This window comes from Fusarium redolens (genome assembly GCF_020744475.1).
Source record: "Fusarium redolens strain MPI-CAGE-AT-0023 chromosome Unknown BKA55scaffold_5, whole genome shotgun sequence".
Taxonomy (NCBI): domain Eukaryota; kingdom Fungi; phylum Ascomycota; class Sordariomycetes; order Hypocreales; family Nectriaceae; genus Fusarium; species Fusarium redolens.
The window spans coordinates 1149398-1166051 of NW_025763668.1; the positions used below are offsets into that span (position 1 = coordinate 1149398).

A 16654-nucleotide genomic window follows, 5' to 3' on the forward strand; every position below is an offset into this window, starting at 1 on the left:
TAACGTAGCATGAAATGTCAGAATTCTCTTTGTCTAGCCTGCTATAGAAACGAGGTAGTGTAGTAAGCAATCACCCGTGCAACAGGCGTGCATCAGATCATTCACAAGGTGAGAGTCGGCCAGTCAAATCCTACGAATTCTGAACCCGTACTGAGGGGTTTAAAATGAGGCTGAGCGCTTAGCTGGGCGTTGCGGTGAGTCTATGTAACCATAAGAGTTTCCTTTTCACTGCGTCAAACGTCCTGTCTGATTCCTCATTGTCCGCCAAACGTTTCCCACGTCGCCAATTAACTCGCAAAGAATTATTGATGACTAGAATGCCAGGTCCGTCGCGATTACATCAAGGTGGTTCAGAGTTTGCGAGCCCAATCACCGGGCATAATGTCGACTTAGGCAACAAGTCGCTGACCCGCAGGGACACAGCTCAGACGATAAATCACCACAACTATTATGGACACTCTACCGCCCCCTTGGAAGATCAGAGAGATGAGCAACGCGGAGAGAAGCGAAAATATACCGATGATCAAGGTTCGTTCTCATTATATCCACTCGGGAGCCCCAGACACCATGCGTCCAGACTAACCTACTGTTGATAAGCAGAACAAAGTAGGCACAGTAATCCACCACTTGAAACCCTACTCAAATCTTTAAGATTCATTCAAATCGATGCCCGACATGACAATATCAAGAAAGCTCATGCAAAAACATGTAAATGGATCCTCAAGAGAGCGGAGTACCTCGACTGGCTGAATCCCAACAAGGTCGATGAACATCATGGCTTTTTGTGGATCAAAGGAAAGCCTGGGGCAGGGAAGTCCACTTTGATGAAGTTTATTCTCGGCAATGCCCGCAGAAGAATGAAAGACAAATTCATCATCTCTTTCTTCTTCAATGCACGAGGAGAACAGTTAGAGAAGTCCACCACTGGCATGTACAGGTCACTATTACTTCAAATGCTACAACAACTTCCAAGGCTCCATAGTGTGCTCGATCCTGGGTTGGTCTTAGGGATCGGCGAGAATCACGATTGGAGTGTTGAGGCACTGAGAACACTGTTTGAGCAGACTGTAGAGGGCCTTGGGAACTCTTCTGTGGTTATGTTCATTGACGCTCTGGATGAATGTAATGAGTCAGACATTCGCGCAATGGTGTCATCCTTTAAGAGTTTAGGAAGCTTGAGCGTGGCTGAAGGAGTCAGTTTCCAGGTATGCTTGGCGAGCAGACACTATCCTCACATTACGATGCCAAAGAAAGTTGAGCTAGTTCTTGAGGGACAAGAGGGACATGAGCAGGACATTATTTCTTATCTTGACAGTGAGTTGGAGATTGGAGACAGCAAGCTCGCCAACGAAGTTCGTTCGCAGATCAAAGAAAAAGCGTCAGGTGTGTTTATGTGGGCTGTTCTTGTATCTGGCATTCTGCAACAGAAGTACGATCAAGGGCGCATCCACACTTTGAAGCAAACACTTCGGGAGATACCAGGGGACCTGCACGAGCTATTTCGAGATATTCTTACTCGAGATGATGCAAACAAGGATGAATTGCTGTTATGCATTCAATGGGTTCTCTTCGCAAGACACCCACTAAAGCCAGAGCAGCTTTATTTTGCCATTCGCTCACACATTGAATGCGCCACTTGCAAGTGGGATCGAGATGAAATACCGGAAGATGCCATTGGCAACTTCATTCTAAGCTCCTCGAAAGGCCTTGCTGAAGTCACAAGGGTGAAACAGGATCCAACAGTCCAGTTCATACACGAGTCAGTCAGAGATTTCCTTCTTAAGGACAACGGCCTCAGGGTTATCCTGATGGAGGCGAGTGGCAATCTGGGTGCAGAGAGTCACGATCAGTTGAAGAAGTGTTGCTTTGAGTATACGAAATTTTACACGACAGAGCATGGTGCACTAGCAAACGACTCCAAAGAGCAGCTTGTGGATGCTCGTGGTACAGCAGACGACGAGTTTCCATTTCTCAAATATGCTGTACAGAATGTCCTTTATCATGCAAATGCGGCAGAAGAGGGGAATATCAGCCAGGCCAGATTCCTTGAAATTTTTCCACTTGGAGAATGGATTCAGTACAATAATGTCTTCCAGGACAAGGAAGTGCGCCGGCATACTAGCGAAGCCAGCCTTTTATACCTCTTGGCCGAATACAACTTTGGGAGCCTTATCGAGGGGATTCAAGGGAGCCAGTCCTGCTTTGACATCGAAGGTGAGCGCTATGGCGCTCCTATCCTCGCAGCAATGGCTACGGGCAGTCGACTGACAGTCTGGAAGCTGCTCAAAAGGGAGACACGCGATGAGCCGGCAACGTCACTTTTACACTCTTTGTGCAACGAGTACGACGTGGAACAGAAAAGGAAGTCTCGCATTGGGCGTGACTTTAAATTTAAACCAAAACGGAGTCTTCTTTACTATATCCTACATGATGAAGACCTTGTTGTGGCGTCATTTGCTATCACTTCCTCCAAAGCCTATACAAATATAGATTTCAGAACTCATCGTGGAGAGACAGCATTCTCAGTTGCCAATCAGCAAGGTCATGACTTCTTTGCCACTGTTAAGTTACTCGTTGATAACGGAGCCGACATCGAGGTTAGAGATCTGTTCGGACGGACGCTGCTTTGCCGTGCTGCTCACAGGGGAAATGCAGCTGCTCTAGCCTACCTACTTCGGAAGGGCGCCAATATTGAGCAAACCGACAACCTCGGCGATACGCCACTCGCCCATGCTACAATCCATTGCAATAAAGAATGCATGAAACAGTTGATTTCGAAAGGGGCCAATGTTGCCGTAGTAGATATAAGCGGACAGACACTGCTCTTCAAAGCGGCACAAAGTTTAACGGAGTACGAAGCCAAAATGCATTTATTACTTGCTCAGGATGTGGATGTTCAGAAGATTGACGATGATGGCTACACAGCACTGACATGGTCATTGAAAAAGGGATGCGCCACGAAAGCAATTGTGCAGGTCCTGAAAGAACATGGCAATAAAATCGACCAAATCGACCATTTGGGAACAACACCATTGATGCTGGCTTTGAACTGCCACTTATCGATCTTCAAGCAACTGATAGATATGGGCGCCGAGATTGACTCGGTTGATAATAAAGGACAGAGCGCGTTGTTGCGAGCCGTTAAGTTGAAGGCAGAGGATCAAGCACGCCTTTTAATAGAGAACGGCGCCTACACCGATGTCTTTGACACACTCACTAAACGTACAGCTTTGTCATACGCTGTTACTTCTCGACGTGATGACATATTCTATGTCAGAGAAGGTCATCCAGTGGAGGGTCTAAAGTTAGCAGCTCATCGGAATCGCTTGCATCCTGGCATAGCAGAAGCGCTTCTCATTGGCGGTGCGGCGGTTGATGTCACTGATGTGACTGGTAGGACGCCGTTATCATATGCAGCAGACAATAGCTTTCCGAGCGCCGATTTCATCCGGCTACTGCTTGACCATGGAGCAGATGTTAATAGAGCAGACAATAGTGGTAGGACCCCACTGTTCTATGCTGCTTCGTGCGATGACTTACAAGCTGTGGATTGTGTGCAACTGCTTGTGGATCGAGGAGCAATTCCTGGTATAGTTGATCGGACTGGAAATCCTGCTCTCTCATATGCTGCTACTAGCGCTGTTAGGGCCTTACTATCCAGTTTTCTATAGACTTTAATTACTACTAGGAGCTTTCTGAGGTTCATCGTGCTGTCAGATATAATGCTATGATTTGTAAGCGCTACGAAACTAGCTCACGTCGGGTTTGCCAATGCTTCCGCACAGCCTAACGTCAAAGTTTCTACTGATTGTTTACCACTATGGATACCGCAGCCATAAAAACTGCTGATGAAACGCCGTCCCGCTGATGGGTTGTGCCGCTTCTGCATGGGCTGCGCAATGTTTTGTGGATAAAGCATAATCGAAAGACCTTCCATATACGTGAGCGCCTACATTTGTCTCCAAATATCACATCACATGGACCACGCGGGTGACGACCTGAGACAGGATGTTATGCAGTTGGTTGAAGTTTTACAAGGGTCAACCAACAGGCTGGTTAAACTGAGCAAATGAATTGGGAATACGTACACCCCAGGACCCGCAACCGCTACAGGTCGATTCTGCAACGGAAGCAAGCCGGAATCCCCCTCACGCATGACCAGGTGTTGGTCCGGGGCACCATGGTGGGTGATTCCGTACATAGTTCCAAATGTCTCAACTGCTTTATTTCCCTCCTTTCCATCCATTCCCTCCCTCCATCTTCTGTATGAACAACCTATTCAATATGTCGTCCTGGAACCGTTATGACCTTGGCCAAACCAATATCTTTTATGATGAAGCAAAACCTCCGCTTTGGAGTTTTGTGCTACCACCGCATGTAGAAGATGTAAAAGGGTGTTTGATGGACTTTTCTTGCCTTGCCAATGGGAAGAACGATTCTTTTCACGCAATCTCAAAAGATATTGCGGAAAGGATGGAGCAAGGCCTGAATCCAGACCCAGTTCATAAAGCAGCAGAGAGGATTCAGCATGAAGTTGTTAGCAAAGTCGGTGGGGGCTATGACGAAAAAGTGTGGCAGGATATCTTCAAAAAGCATTTTTTCGATCAGCTTACCGACTCTCTCTCGATATCGAAGGAAGATTCACGAAGGTAAGTTATTTAGTACAATACCGACATAATTGCAGCTGACAGAAATTCCAAGAGTATCACGAAGCAAGTACTACTACGATCAGGTGATAAGGTATGCTTACCGCCAAGGCTTGTCTAACATCAATATTTAACAGGATGGACAGAAGCAGTGACCAACTTTGGACCTTATTCGAACCCGAGCAGAAGGCAACAATCTCGCGATTAAGGCCAGTAAAATGCCCAAAGCCCGATCAAGCTTTCTTCCTCCCGATTTATCACCATCACAACAATAGTGGACTCCCAAAAGTGGTGGATCCCACAGCTCGGCAATGGAGCCAAGCTGGGGACTCCCGGGCTGTGGAGCCTTTTGTCTGGTCGACCCTTCAAGCATTGAACAAGTTTGGCCTTGAACCGGCTCCGTTTCGCATCTTCGAGAAGTCCCCATTGGAGGCCAACCTCCGATGTTATCCTTGGCTTATAGTAGAGCATAAGAAAGAGAAGAAACAGAATGAGGGACTCGAACGGGTTGTTAACTGTCAGGCCGCCAATGCCGCGGCTTGTGCCGTCAGTCTGATCCAGCAGACGGCTCAATATGCTGTTAAGCTCCCCAGACACGCACATATCCCCCCAATCCCTGCAATTACTACTCTTGGACCTTTTGTTACAGTATGGCTCATGTATTTCGCCGAAGACTTTGATGCGCCCTGCAGTCGAAGGGATACAGACGAAGTATTAACAAGGCGGCGGAAAGAAGGCTATGTATGTGTTGCAATCTCTAGCCCATACACCATCAAACCTATACTGACGTCGATAGGTCATGCGAGCGATCTGGAAAGGCGACGTTAGAAAACTCACAGACATCATCGCGTTTTAGATGATAATTGATAATGCACATACGTGGGCAACCCGAGTCTTCAAGCCCTTGATCTCCTCGTATATCGAGCAGTGGAAACATATACACAGCGAGCAAAAGACAGGCAGGGTGGTCCAGGACCTACTCCTGGCGGGTAAATCACAAGGACTTCGTCAGAAGAATATTGAACAGCGAAGACTCGTCGTGCCCATAGTTCGAGATCTACTAGATGCCCCTGCTGGGATGGAATTAGATGATATGGCACATAAAAAGGTCACGCCATTGTTCCTTGGTATGCTTATGCATCAGATATGCTCCACAGAGAGAGACTTCATTTCCAGTCAAATCGAGAAAGCGGTAACGGAAAGGCTTCAGGTTATTGTCACAAATGGCGCCACAGTTACTACCCAAGTCGATGCTCTTCACCGAGTTGAAGCAACAACACAATTACCTCTCCGGAGTGAACACGAAGAAACAATACCAAGCGCTGATTCGTCGCAAGAGACTCAATTTCCAGAAACTGACAATGACGACCCGAATGACTCTGATTACAGTCCTCCACGGTCCCAATCACGATCAAGATCAACTTCAGACGCACACTTATATGATGAAGATGCTCGGTCTGAGGTTGCCATTTCTATAGCTTCTGATTCAATCTCTTCATTTAGATCCTTTTCAAACGACACAACGCTCGTATGGAGACCTCCGAGTAATCCTGAAACACCAAAGGTTGGACCAAGTAGCAAGCAGGGTTCTGCAAGACCAAACATGCTTCATCGACAGTCCTCACAGCCATCGGAGGACTCCAACGACGCGACCCCGAAGCCGAGCACGATGGGGAATGGAATTGATTTCAATTTTGCATTTGAAAGTCCAGGTTCGCCACGTGCAAGTTCGCATCTTGAGCGACTGGGAAAGAATAAACTCGATGGGTCACCAGTGTTCGCAGGTCGATCGCCACCCAGTGAACCAAAGTGGCCGCCGGGACGAAGGTTTGCCCAGTCAAAGACTCGAAAATCTCCCCAGCATCCCAAGTATGGGAGTGACATAAGCCCATCTCCCCCTGAAGGTCCTATGGCAAAACTGTACATTGACTTGGCGAGTAATAGCCAGGAAGACCCCCCAAATACCAAGGACTAAATAACCGGACGATCCTGTTTCTGATAAAGGAGGCTTGGGATATTCTAGTTCATAGCGTACAATCCTTCAGATATTCTCATAGCTACCAATTTCTTCTCATCATGGTGCTCACATGTATCTAGTCTATGATTATTTTACCTCACACTCAAGCTACTATTGATCTCCATCGTTTGGTTCAAATAGTAGCAGGTTTTCAGGGATTAGTAATACCTCCACGTTATAACGGTGTAATTGGGATCCGTTCATAGCTCGTTTTCTGTAATATAATTGAAGTGCGCGGTATTATTCGTTGGCTGCAGCTGATATCCGAATATGACCGGATATAGGGGACGCCCGTTGATCTATTAGTCAGTTTCGCTCCGGTTTGGTCCTGACCTCTAGCCCAAATTCGGCTAGATTTGCTGTCATCTAAATTGCGTCTTGATGTAAAGACCGTGATTAACAATAATCGCCATATGATGAGCTTTAACGTTAAAGGGTTGGATAGCGTTACACACAGGTGGTGTAGTGGGAATACTGTATGTAGCGTGTAAGTTATAATTATAACCAAATATCGAGTTCTCCATTACCTGTTTTTCGAATCTCACCACTGCGATTGATCTATACCTAAACATATACCTTGAAGTCCAAGTTGGGAGCCAGACGACAATCATGGGTGCCGCCAATTCTTTGCACGACACTGTCCGAGATGCGCCTCTGGGGCAGATTCTCCGATTCGCTACCAATAATCGCCTCTTCAAATATCCAGAAGAACGTCCAGATTTTGAGCTACCTGCTGCCTGGAATCATTTACTCAGCGCTGCCGATCGCAGGCACACATGCCACACTGGGACTGAAACCCCCTCGACTATTGTCAATCCGCAATCCGATCAAAATACTATTGAAGTTTCAGATATCGAGAGCAAAGGACTCGATGGTGATAGGTCTATTGATGCTGCACCCACGGTTACCGAGAGCGGAGTCATTCTGGTCGATTGGTACTCGGATCAAGATCCCGACAACCCGCAGAACTGGTCGAACCTCCGTCGTGCCCTCGTTGGCTTGATTATCTGCTTCTACACTTTTGTTGTGTATCTCAGTTCAGCGATATACTCACCCTCAACAGAAGGCGTCATGGAGAGATTTGGAGTCAGCAATCTTGAAGCAACGCTCGGTCTTGCTATGTATGTTCTGGGATACGGCATAGGTCCGTTGCTATTCTCTCCCCTCGGGGAGATCCCCCGTATTGGTCGAAACCCAGTCTACATTATCACGTTCGGGATTTTTGTTGTCATTTCCATTCCAACAGCTTTGGTAGACTCGTTCGCGGGACTCATCGTCTTGCGCTTTCTGCAGGGATTCTTCGGATCTCCATGCCTGGCTTCAGGTGGTGCGTCACTGGGTGATATGTATGGCATGATACATATGCCCCTCGCTATGATCGCTTGGGTTGGTGCTATGTCTTGTGGCCGTAAGCATTCCGTCATGTTTCGTTTTTATTCGATTTTTCTGACTGTCTCGCAGCATCCCTCGGCCCATTGATTAGTGCCTACGCCGTTACAGCAAAGGGGTGGCGTTGGTCCTTGTATGAGTCCATTTGGGTCTCAGCGCCAGTACTAATTGCTCTCTTCGTTTGCATGCCAGAAACAAGCGCTCCTAACATCCTCCTTCGACGGGCCCAAAGGCTGCGCCAGTTTGCGGGCAGCGAGAGGCTTCAGTCCCAGAGCGAGATCGATCAGGCACATCTTACAGTCTCGGGGATAGCTGTAGACGCCTTGATCAAGCCCCTAGAAATCACCATCAAAGACCCAGCTGTCTTGTTTGTACAGGTATATGCGACAATCCTCTATGCTATATATTACTCTTGTAAGTAGCACTTGTCTCTGATCACCGTACACATCTGACCGTGTAGACTTCGAGGTCTTCCCATTGGTCTTTCCTGTCTATTACGGCATGACTCTTGGAGAGGTCGGGCTTGTTTTTATCTGCATCGCCGTTGGATGCATCTTGGCTATCATCCTGTACGGCTTATACCTCTATTACGTGCTCATACCACGGATGAAGAAGTCTGGTATCGCACAACAAGAGGAAGTGCTCTCCCCTGGACTTGCTGCCTGCTTCGGCCCGACTATTGGTCTGTTCATATTTGCTTGGACAGCTAGGGTTTCCATACACTGGATCGTGCCAGTTATCGGAGTCACAATCTATGCTGGCTCGATCTTCACCGTGCTACAGGTAGTATTTCTTTATATTCCCATGACCTATCCTCAATATGCGGCTTCCTTGTTCGCAGCCAATGACTTCTTTAGAAGTGCCTTAGCCAGCGGCAGTATTCTGTTTGCTCATCCGCTTTACAAGAATCTGGGCTTTGCTAAAGGCACAAGCCTTCTTGGCGGTCTAAGCGTCATTGGCATCTTTGGCATGTGGGTGTTGTTCTTCTACGGTGCCAAGCTACGAGCCCTCAGCAAGTTCGCTACGTAGCCCTTGGACGGGATTGTCTTTCGTGGCTAATCAAGCGCTTAGCGTTGAGATAGACGTTGACATAAACGACTCAAGGCTGGTAGATCATGATTGGATGAAGGCTAGTTATGAATGGCCCATATCAGGCTATGATTGACGGTCTGGTAAATCAGAAGGATTCGGGGAAAATGGTCGGTTCTAAAAGGTGCGGTACGGATGATGTATTATATTCAGATCTAAAAACTTGAGCAGCAACTTCTCCTCTCTAATGATATCTGATACAATTACATCCGCTTCAAAACCAATGTCTTCTGTAAAATCTGAAGTTTTAATGTCGCATACTAAAGCATGATTTAGTAAGCCGGTGTAGACATATAGAAAATGTGTCTCCAAAGGAGACGTTATCTATGCAAGTAAGGTGCATACTTCGCTGTGCTTCAATAACGTAGTTACTTCAAGGTGACTTGGATGGAAACTCGAGTTCTTGCGGTAACTAAGGGGCGGTTTTGCCTGAAATATATTGTCAAAATGTGTTATTCAGAATGGTACAGCTGAGACCTGGCCTTCTAGGGTAAGCAAGAAAACTTGCGACCTCTATCAGAAGTGACAAAAGACTTAGGTAAACCTGATGGAGATTCAGTAGACCATAGACTAGTTAACTGGAGCACCTTGCCCCAAAATCAACACTTTTCTTCCTCCCTGAGGTGTTTACTTCGCGCGCCTTACCGCTGCACGACGATGACATGTTAAAATAACAAATTCCTCTGTCAATAGGGTTATAATCTAGCAATTCTATTGCGATGATTACGGGACCATCGATCTGATATCCTGAGGACTATGTAGGTTGAGCTAGTTGATCAAAGGATCAGTTGAATGCTTTTGTTCCAGAAGCTTCCTTATCTCCAAACCATGACCAGATATCGTAAAGCAACAGATCAGGCACCTCATAAGCAGCAAAATGGCCGCCATGATTATGTACAGTTCTCTTCAGAACATTTCCTCCGCGCTTCGCCCATTCTAGCGGCATACGGTAAGTCAAGTCATAAGGGAATTGACTGATGGCGACTGGAACTTCTACCAGCGGCAGAGTGCCAAAGTCAAGTGTTTCAAAACCTCCATCATTTTGCACTTCTTTATAGAAACGCATGCCGCTGTACGGACCTTGGATCCAGTACATCATCGACCAAGTAATAATCTCCTCGGGCGTCCATGCCATAATAGTCGGGTCGATGACCCTTTTCATAATGGAGTACATCCACATAGCATTTCCAAGTGGCGAGTCCGTCATACCGTATGCGACGGTGAGTGGTTCCGTCGACATTATCAATCGGTAGCCTGATCCCTGATTCTCGTAATTTTCTATAATCTCGATATATGCAACCTCATCGGGCGTTGCTTCTCCCTCTGCAAGTCGGCGAAGGTCATTATTCCCGGGCTGGATAATCCAGAAATTACTGAGTGCCGAGATCACATGCTTCGGAAAATGGTGGGCTTGGTAGCGAAGGATGACACCACCAAAATCTCCACCTTGAACGACGTATCTGGAGTACCCAAGCTGGAGCATCAGTTCGTTGAAGGCATATGAAGCCGCGGCGGGACCAAAGCCTGGCTGCGTCGGCGCGGGAGAGAATCCAAAACCTGGGATCGAAGGCGCCACAACATGAAATGCTGGTACAGATGCATTTGGTGGATTTGTCAGATTTCCGATAATGTTACCGACTTCAAGGAAGGACCCCGGCCACCCGTGAATGAACAGCAACGGTATGGCGTCCGGTCTCGGTGAGCGGTGATGGACGAAGTGCAGTGGCACCGAATGAGTGATATTGTTGATTTCGGGTTCAACAGTCGTCGTGAACTGCTTAAGTCTTCGCACACCATTAGTAAGTTGCCATCGGAATTTCTGTCCGTACAACCCTCACCTCTTATTGATAGATGCTTCAGTAGCATTCCAATCATACTCATTAACCCAGAAGTCACGAACGCTTGTGAAGTTCTCAGCACTCGGGCCATCGCTTGTCACATTTATAAACAATGGTGCCCTTGTATGAGCGACCCGCTGCCGGGTATCCTCAATAAACTTTTGATCAACATGAATTTGAAACGGCTTAGGGGTTTTAGTAAAGGTGGCATTGACATTTGGCACCGAGAAGGGCTCTGAAGCAGCGCAGAGGAGAGAGCCAACGGAAAAGATGAGCACATAAAGGCACCGCATGATGACTTGTGATGAAAGACAGCTTGAATGTCGGCGTTTGCTTTTGAGATATAACACTCTTATACCTTCATTCTATGATTCTGCGACCCTGTCAAATGCTCCTCACCTACGTTTGATTTATAAGCATTTTACATCCCTAACGAGTGTTCTAAAGTATTAACGGTTCTATTTGGTATCAACGGAGCACCATGAGAGTTAATCGAGTAATGCTACGAAACGTTATGGACGTTGAGTAATCCGTCTGAGTCATCAGCGCCCTTTTGCTGACACGACTAAACATAGTCGCATGGTACCAGAGTATTTCTCTCCAGTTTTGGTAGCTCAGAAGAAGATCTTTTTGAAAAGGCCGTAAGCGACCCTGGATTATCAAATTTACTCATTCAACGGCTCCGACATTCCCGAAGCTGTATCCGAAGGCGTCCGGATATAACCTACGTTGCCCATCCCAGCACTTGCGCTCGGTTTACTGAATCGAATCAACTAGGTATATGGAAGGATGAAATCAAAATTTCCGCCAAAACCTCTCCTGGATTTCTACGTAAGATCTCAGCGGTGGCATTTAACATCAAAGTTCTCTTTCAACTAAATATCAGTACACAAGGGCCTATTGGCGTTATTCTAGCAGCTATTGGTTCGGATGAAAGAAAAATGCCAAAACAATAAAACCTCTAATTGACTCTTAGGACTGTATCCGAATGATCACGGATGTTAACCACCACAATCAGACAATTTGTCATCTTAGAATCTCTAGTGGAGACTCTACTGGGCTTCACGTTATCATCGGCACCTCGTAATATGGCACGCTGCAACGATCTTGGCCATAAATAGGTCAGTTCATCATTCTCTCGCTATTTTGTTATTTATCAACTTACACAAATATCTGCTGAGGCATATCTTTTTGATCCATACACCATATGCGCTTTCATCGCATAGCCTTGCCGCTTGTACTACAGTCATGGCTACCGTTCAGTTCGGCATTCTGGCCTATGCATACCAAGTAATCGATGCCAGCGGACCAATGGATCTTCTCAATTCGGCCAACAAGTCGGCCTTCCTTATCAATCGAGAGTACGGACCTGTGAGCGATGATCTCATTTTACAGGCACCACAATTCACGTTCCACCATATCGGTGTTACCAGAGATCCTGTTAAGCTTGGCACTGGCCAGATGACTATCATCCCTACAACCACAGTAGATGACTGCCCTGAGCTTGACATCTTGCTTGTTCCAGGACCTTACCTCGGCAACTTCGATCTACACCCCAAGCATGCCGACTTCATACGGAAACATGTCGCTGCCGGCAAGTTGCTCTTTACCAGCTGCACTGGGGCTAGCCTTGTCGCATCGACAGGTGTGTTGAACGGAAGAACGGCTACCGTCAATAACATCGAATTTGATTGGGTTCGAAATCGCTGGCCGCAGGTCAATTGGACACGAGAGAAGAAATGGATTATTGACGGGAATATTTGGACGGGATCTGGCGCTGTTGCTGCTATGGATATGGTGGCCTATTGGCTCAAGGAGAATTATGGCCTGCCTGTACTTATTCAGGCTGCCTCTACATTGGACTATGAGCCTCGAGACGTGGATGGCATGCTCAATGTTTTGCCTCAGAGATATGATTCGAAGGGAGAAAAGACCTCTACTCACGTTTTTAAGTATTATGATTCTTAGGTAGCTCCACTCTTAGAATAGAGAAAGTATCAAGTTGCAATAATGTACACTATGAGGAAGAGTTAATAATAAACCCGTTTCGTTACCTCATAAATCTCCGACGTCAGCATTATTTCCGCTTGGTTATTCCCCCTCGAGCCGCTTCCCCTCCCACTTGTAGTCACCGCTTATGCTCCCCGCTTACACGTCGATCATTCGAACTTCATTTTTGGTCTGTCAGGTTACGGAAAGCTGGGGCAACTGACGGGAAAATGAGGCTCAGAGCCTCTACATTAAAGTTCTACTTTCTTATCCTTGCTTACATGACAGTCAACTCCAGCTTCTCACTGACCTTCCGAAAAGGGTTGCAGCAAATAGGAAAGTCGTCCTCGTACCAGCCTTGATCTATCTCGCAAAGAAGTCATGAAGCTCACAGAAAGTCAACATTTGCATGCTATGGCTGTCAAGACACAGACTCAACCCTATCTAGTCATAACTGAATGAGGGTGGGAGCATGGCCAGTGCCGGTTTTCCGTTCACCATGCAACTTCTGCCAGTGAGGAACCAATGATATTTCTACTTTGTAACGCGAACTGTTCGTGAGCCGCGCGTTCCTACCCATCACATGGTGAATAATTAGCTAATAACGAGTTTCAAATCAGTGGACAACTGTTGCTGTTGCTTCTGAGTGTGGCTGAGTCTACAGTCCTTCCATGCCAATACATGCATGTATGAACTCCATAAGCACGCATTGTACTACATGAGTTGGTAATCCCACAATGATTCACCCCACTTTAGTGTCGACAGGGTTCTATTGAGTAATGTCAAGACGGGTGCTCTCTGTTCTGTTTATGTCTTCATGATGTCAAGCTTTGTGACTTCAGACCAGAACGTTCGTTCGGATGTTACACTTTCCGCTGACGAGTACGTTCCTTCGTAGCTATGTCTGTGTCATTGCAGGATGGCTTTCGATGGATTCATCTGTGACCTACAGTTTGAAAGTAGCTAGTTTACGCGTCATCAGATGGAGGTTTGCGGGTATAAAGAGGCTGGAAGCTCCCTCTCTTTATCACGACAATCAACCCTTCATAATCCCATCCGCAGAGACGAAAACAGAGACAACCACAAGTATTTATCACTTGAACATTTCCAACTCAAAATGCAGTTTACTAGTCTTCTTTCAGTTGCCGCCTTAGCCACCATGGCCATGGCTGCCTCCGTCCAGGTCAACTTGTTGGTTTCCCTTTCTAACACAGTATTTTCATTGTCTAACAGTGTTGCAGCTATTCCGATACTGGTTGTCAGAACTTCATCGGATCCCGCTTCATCGATTTTGACCCGAACCAGGGTGGCACACACCATAGTGGTGGCCCTGCAGGCTCTCGTGGTGGCCTGTTTGTCAACTCCAACGGAGATAACCTCGCCTGTAGGTTTCTCATTTTCTACTACCACTTAGTCTATATTCTAACTCTAACCCTTGCAGTCCGTGGGTTTAGTAACCACCCTGACGGTAGCAGCCCTTTCACTGGCAATGTCGTTGACGGCGAATGCATTGGTACCCTCAACGGTGTTGTTGCCGTTTTTATCGTCTGAGTAACATGCCCTCCTTAGAACTAAGAGACAAGGCCATCTTGGGAAGAGGACTGTAGGAACTATGGGTCTGCAAATCTGAGTGATGGATTTGGGGACGAAATGACATATTCAACATATGGGTCATTCTTTAAGTAGTCACAGTCATTACATTCAATTCACTCGTAGCAGTCAATACTGCTACTTAATCCAACAAATTCGTTCATCATGATGTGATAGTGGTATTCAGGTTCATTATCTTGTTGATACAACAGAATAATCATGCTCTGGATGTGCTCCCTTTTGGTATCTTAGATTCCATCTCCTGACTCCCAAGCTCGCCTCTCTACAGCTAATTCCTCGCTATAATCACCGAACTCGCTGAACACGTCTTGCATCATCTTGTTATGTCGCCTTGGCCACCGAAATCGCTCAAACATGCTCTTGGTGAAATCCCAGTAGTCAGGGTAATATCCTGCTGTTTCCCAGTCTATAATGGCACTCAATCGCCACCCTCCAGCTCCAGCAGAATTTCTAATTCTTTCCACCATGATGTTGCGAGGATTGAGATCTCCATGTGTAAAAACAATCTTGTGCCCACGCCGGCTGGGCTCGTCTGAGAAGCGTAGATGCTGGCTAAACGACGCTTCATCTGGACAAGGTCCGATGGGGGCCCAATCTCGAATTCGCGGATCGCGGCAGGCTTCCCCCAACGTATTGCAGATAGCCATACCATAGTCGATCGGCTTTTGAATGTCCCGCATCTGTGAGACGCAGTCCTTGAGTTGAGCGGAGGCGTTGGCGTAGTCTTGGTCAGACAGTGCATCCCGACATGTCGCCAATGTTGTGCCTGGAACCCTACTTATGAGGAGATAACTGAAAGCATTGTCACGAGTGTTCGGGGAGACAATATCAAATGCCCGTGGCGCAGAAATGCCCGTTTTATGTTCCAAAACCTTGAGAGCATTATACTCGTTCCTCAGGGTGTCCGAGTTGGAATTGAACTTGAGGTATAGTCCAAACGGTAATCTCTGAACCTGCGCATCTCCATCCTTTCCGTAGAATCGGTTTCCTATTTTTCGCAATAGCTCGTATGCCGCAATACGAACCGTGGATGGGAAGAACCGCCACAAAAGCATTGTTGGACGTATGAACGCCTGTCCCAGGCCGAGGCTACTAGAGCGCATGCGGACTGGGAAATGCTGTTGTTGGAAATCTGTGATTGGTTTCGGCTCAGAAAACAGACCGGGGGCGATGCCCCTGGCAAGATTCACTAGCTGGATACTTCTGCAGAAGCGGGCGTGCGAACCGATAAGCCGTGCGTCAGCCTTCTCAATTCCTTGCCGTGAATGGTCACCGAGCAGAGCAATGACGCCGTTCACATCGACTGGTTGCTGATCGTCAATGAGAACATGCTCAACTCTAAACTAGACAAATTCATCAGATTTGTTCTCATTTCAAATGATCAATGCATTTACCTCGATCATGGATGACGGTAACCTTGTCAGTTTGATGATGCCGCGCTGCAAGGCCTCTTGCACGCTCTTTCGAACGAGCCAGTGAGTGTGATATGGAGAATAAACGTCGGCCCTGTCGATAAAGAAACGCCACCAATCAAGATATTGGGGACCAAAGAATGCTACGAGGAGCTCTATAATACGCGGCTGGTGTTGTAGTTAGACATTAGGGTATGTACGACAGAAACAAACAATCCTGACCTCGCCTTTGAGCCACCCAGATGGCACGGGCAGAATCGGAGCGACAATTACGGGGTCCCAGAGGCTACCCTGTTTGCCTGTTACGCAGCATGTACTTCCGTCCCGCTTGGTAATGGCATCGATCTCATCAGGTGAAGGGGCTCGCGGCTGCTTGCCAGAGATGACTGCGGTTGAGTAAGTGAGAGGCGTTGACTACAGCGGAGAGGGGATACTAACCTGAATCAATGACATGAATCCAGTCGGCAACAAGAGAACCAGCATATCCCTCGGCGCTCAATCGGCGTTGTACGTAATCTGCAGCCGCCTGAGGTTGGACAGACTCCAGGATGTAAGCGCGTAAGAGAGCGGACGCAGGATGTTCAAGTGGAACACGGTCTACTACGTCGAGTGCCTTGTGTACGTCTGGCGACGGGGGGTTCATGATGACCGTTGAGTTGGTAG

At 47.1% G+C, this 16654-nt stretch overlaps 8 protein-coding genes across 8 annotated transcripts; 6 read left to right on the forward strand and 2 right to left on the reverse strand.

The window, feature by feature from the left end:
• Positions 1 to 317: 317 nt before the first annotated feature.
• Positions 318 to 3671, forward strand: BKA55DRAFT_724232 (ankyrin repeat-containing domain protein; the record flags this gene model as incomplete). The annotated part of the gene is made up of 2 exons (XM_046201069.1): positions 318 to 532; positions 617 to 3671. The coding sequence occupies 2 exons, from the start codon at positions 318 to 320 to the stop codon at positions 3669 to 3671; spliced, it is 3270 nt and encodes a 1089-aa protein (XP_046051980.1).
• Positions 3672 to 4284: 613 nt separating this feature from the next.
• BKA55DRAFT_506547 (uncharacterized protein) lies at positions 4285 to 5502 on the forward strand (the record flags this gene model as incomplete). Its single annotated transcript, XM_046187272.1, has 4 exons — positions 4285 to 4649; positions 4702 to 4740; positions 4922 to 5387; positions 5443 to 5502. 4 exons carry the CDS (start codon positions 4285 to 4287, stop codon positions 5500 to 5502), a joined length of 930 nt encoding a protein of 309 aa, XP_046051981.1.
• Positions 5245 to 6621, forward strand: BKA55DRAFT_736073 (uncharacterized protein; the record flags this gene model as incomplete). Its single annotated transcript, XM_046201320.1, has 2 exons — positions 5245 to 5387; positions 5443 to 6621. The coding sequence occupies exon 2, from the start codon at positions 5503 to 5505 to the stop codon at positions 6619 to 6621; it is 1119 nt and encodes a 372-aa protein (XP_046051982.1). The 5' UTR covers positions 5245 to 5387; positions 5443 to 5502.
• A 651-nt stretch (positions 6622 to 7272) lies between these two features.
• Positions 7273 to 9081, forward strand: BKA55DRAFT_536982 (major facilitator superfamily domain-containing protein; the record flags this gene model as incomplete). Its single annotated transcript, XM_046189873.1, has 3 exons — positions 7273 to 8071; positions 8125 to 8466; positions 8513 to 9081. The coding sequence occupies 3 exons, from the start codon at positions 7273 to 7275 to the stop codon at positions 9079 to 9081; spliced, it is 1710 nt and encodes a 569-aa protein (XP_046051983.1).
• An 844-nt stretch (positions 9082 to 9925) lies between these two features.
• On the reverse strand, positions 9926 to 11331 carry BKA55DRAFT_639188 (Alpha/Beta hydrolase protein; the record flags this gene model as incomplete). The annotated part of the gene is made up of 2 exons (XM_046197098.1): positions 10980 to 11331; positions 9926 to 10925 (listed from the first exon to the last, which is right to left on the reverse strand). Exons 1-2 carry the CDS (start codon positions 11270 to 11272, stop codon positions 9926 to 9928), a joined length of 1293 nt encoding a protein of 430 aa, XP_046051984.1. The 5' UTR covers positions 11273 to 11331.
• An 896-nt stretch (positions 11332 to 12227) lies between these two features.
• On the forward strand, positions 12228 to 12947 carry BKA55DRAFT_592044 (class I glutamine amidotransferase-like protein; the record flags this gene model as incomplete). Its single annotated transcript, XM_046195334.1, has 1 exon — positions 12228 to 12947. The coding sequence occupies one exon, from the start codon at positions 12228 to 12230 to the stop codon at positions 12945 to 12947; it is 720 nt and encodes a 239-aa protein (XP_046051985.1).
• A 1180-nt stretch (positions 12948 to 14127) lies between these two features.
• BKA55DRAFT_687575 (uncharacterized protein) lies at positions 14128 to 14519 on the forward strand (the record flags this gene model as incomplete). The annotated part of the gene is made up of 3 exons (XM_046199084.1): positions 14128 to 14159; positions 14210 to 14352; positions 14410 to 14519. The coding sequence occupies 3 exons, from the start codon at positions 14128 to 14130 to the stop codon at positions 14517 to 14519; spliced, it is 285 nt and encodes a 94-aa protein (XP_046051986.1).
• Positions 14520 to 14806: 287 nt separating this feature from the next.
• Positions 14807 to 16634, reverse strand: BKA55DRAFT_687576 (uncharacterized protein; the record flags this gene model as incomplete). The annotated part of the gene is made up of 4 exons (XM_046199085.1): positions 14807 to 15922; positions 15974 to 16159; positions 16214 to 16377; positions 16430 to 16634. The coding sequence occupies 4 exons, from the start codon at positions 16632 to 16634 to the stop codon at positions 14807 to 14809; spliced, it is 1671 nt and encodes a 556-aa protein (XP_046051987.1).
• Between the last annotated feature and the right edge of the window lie 20 nt (positions 16635 to 16654).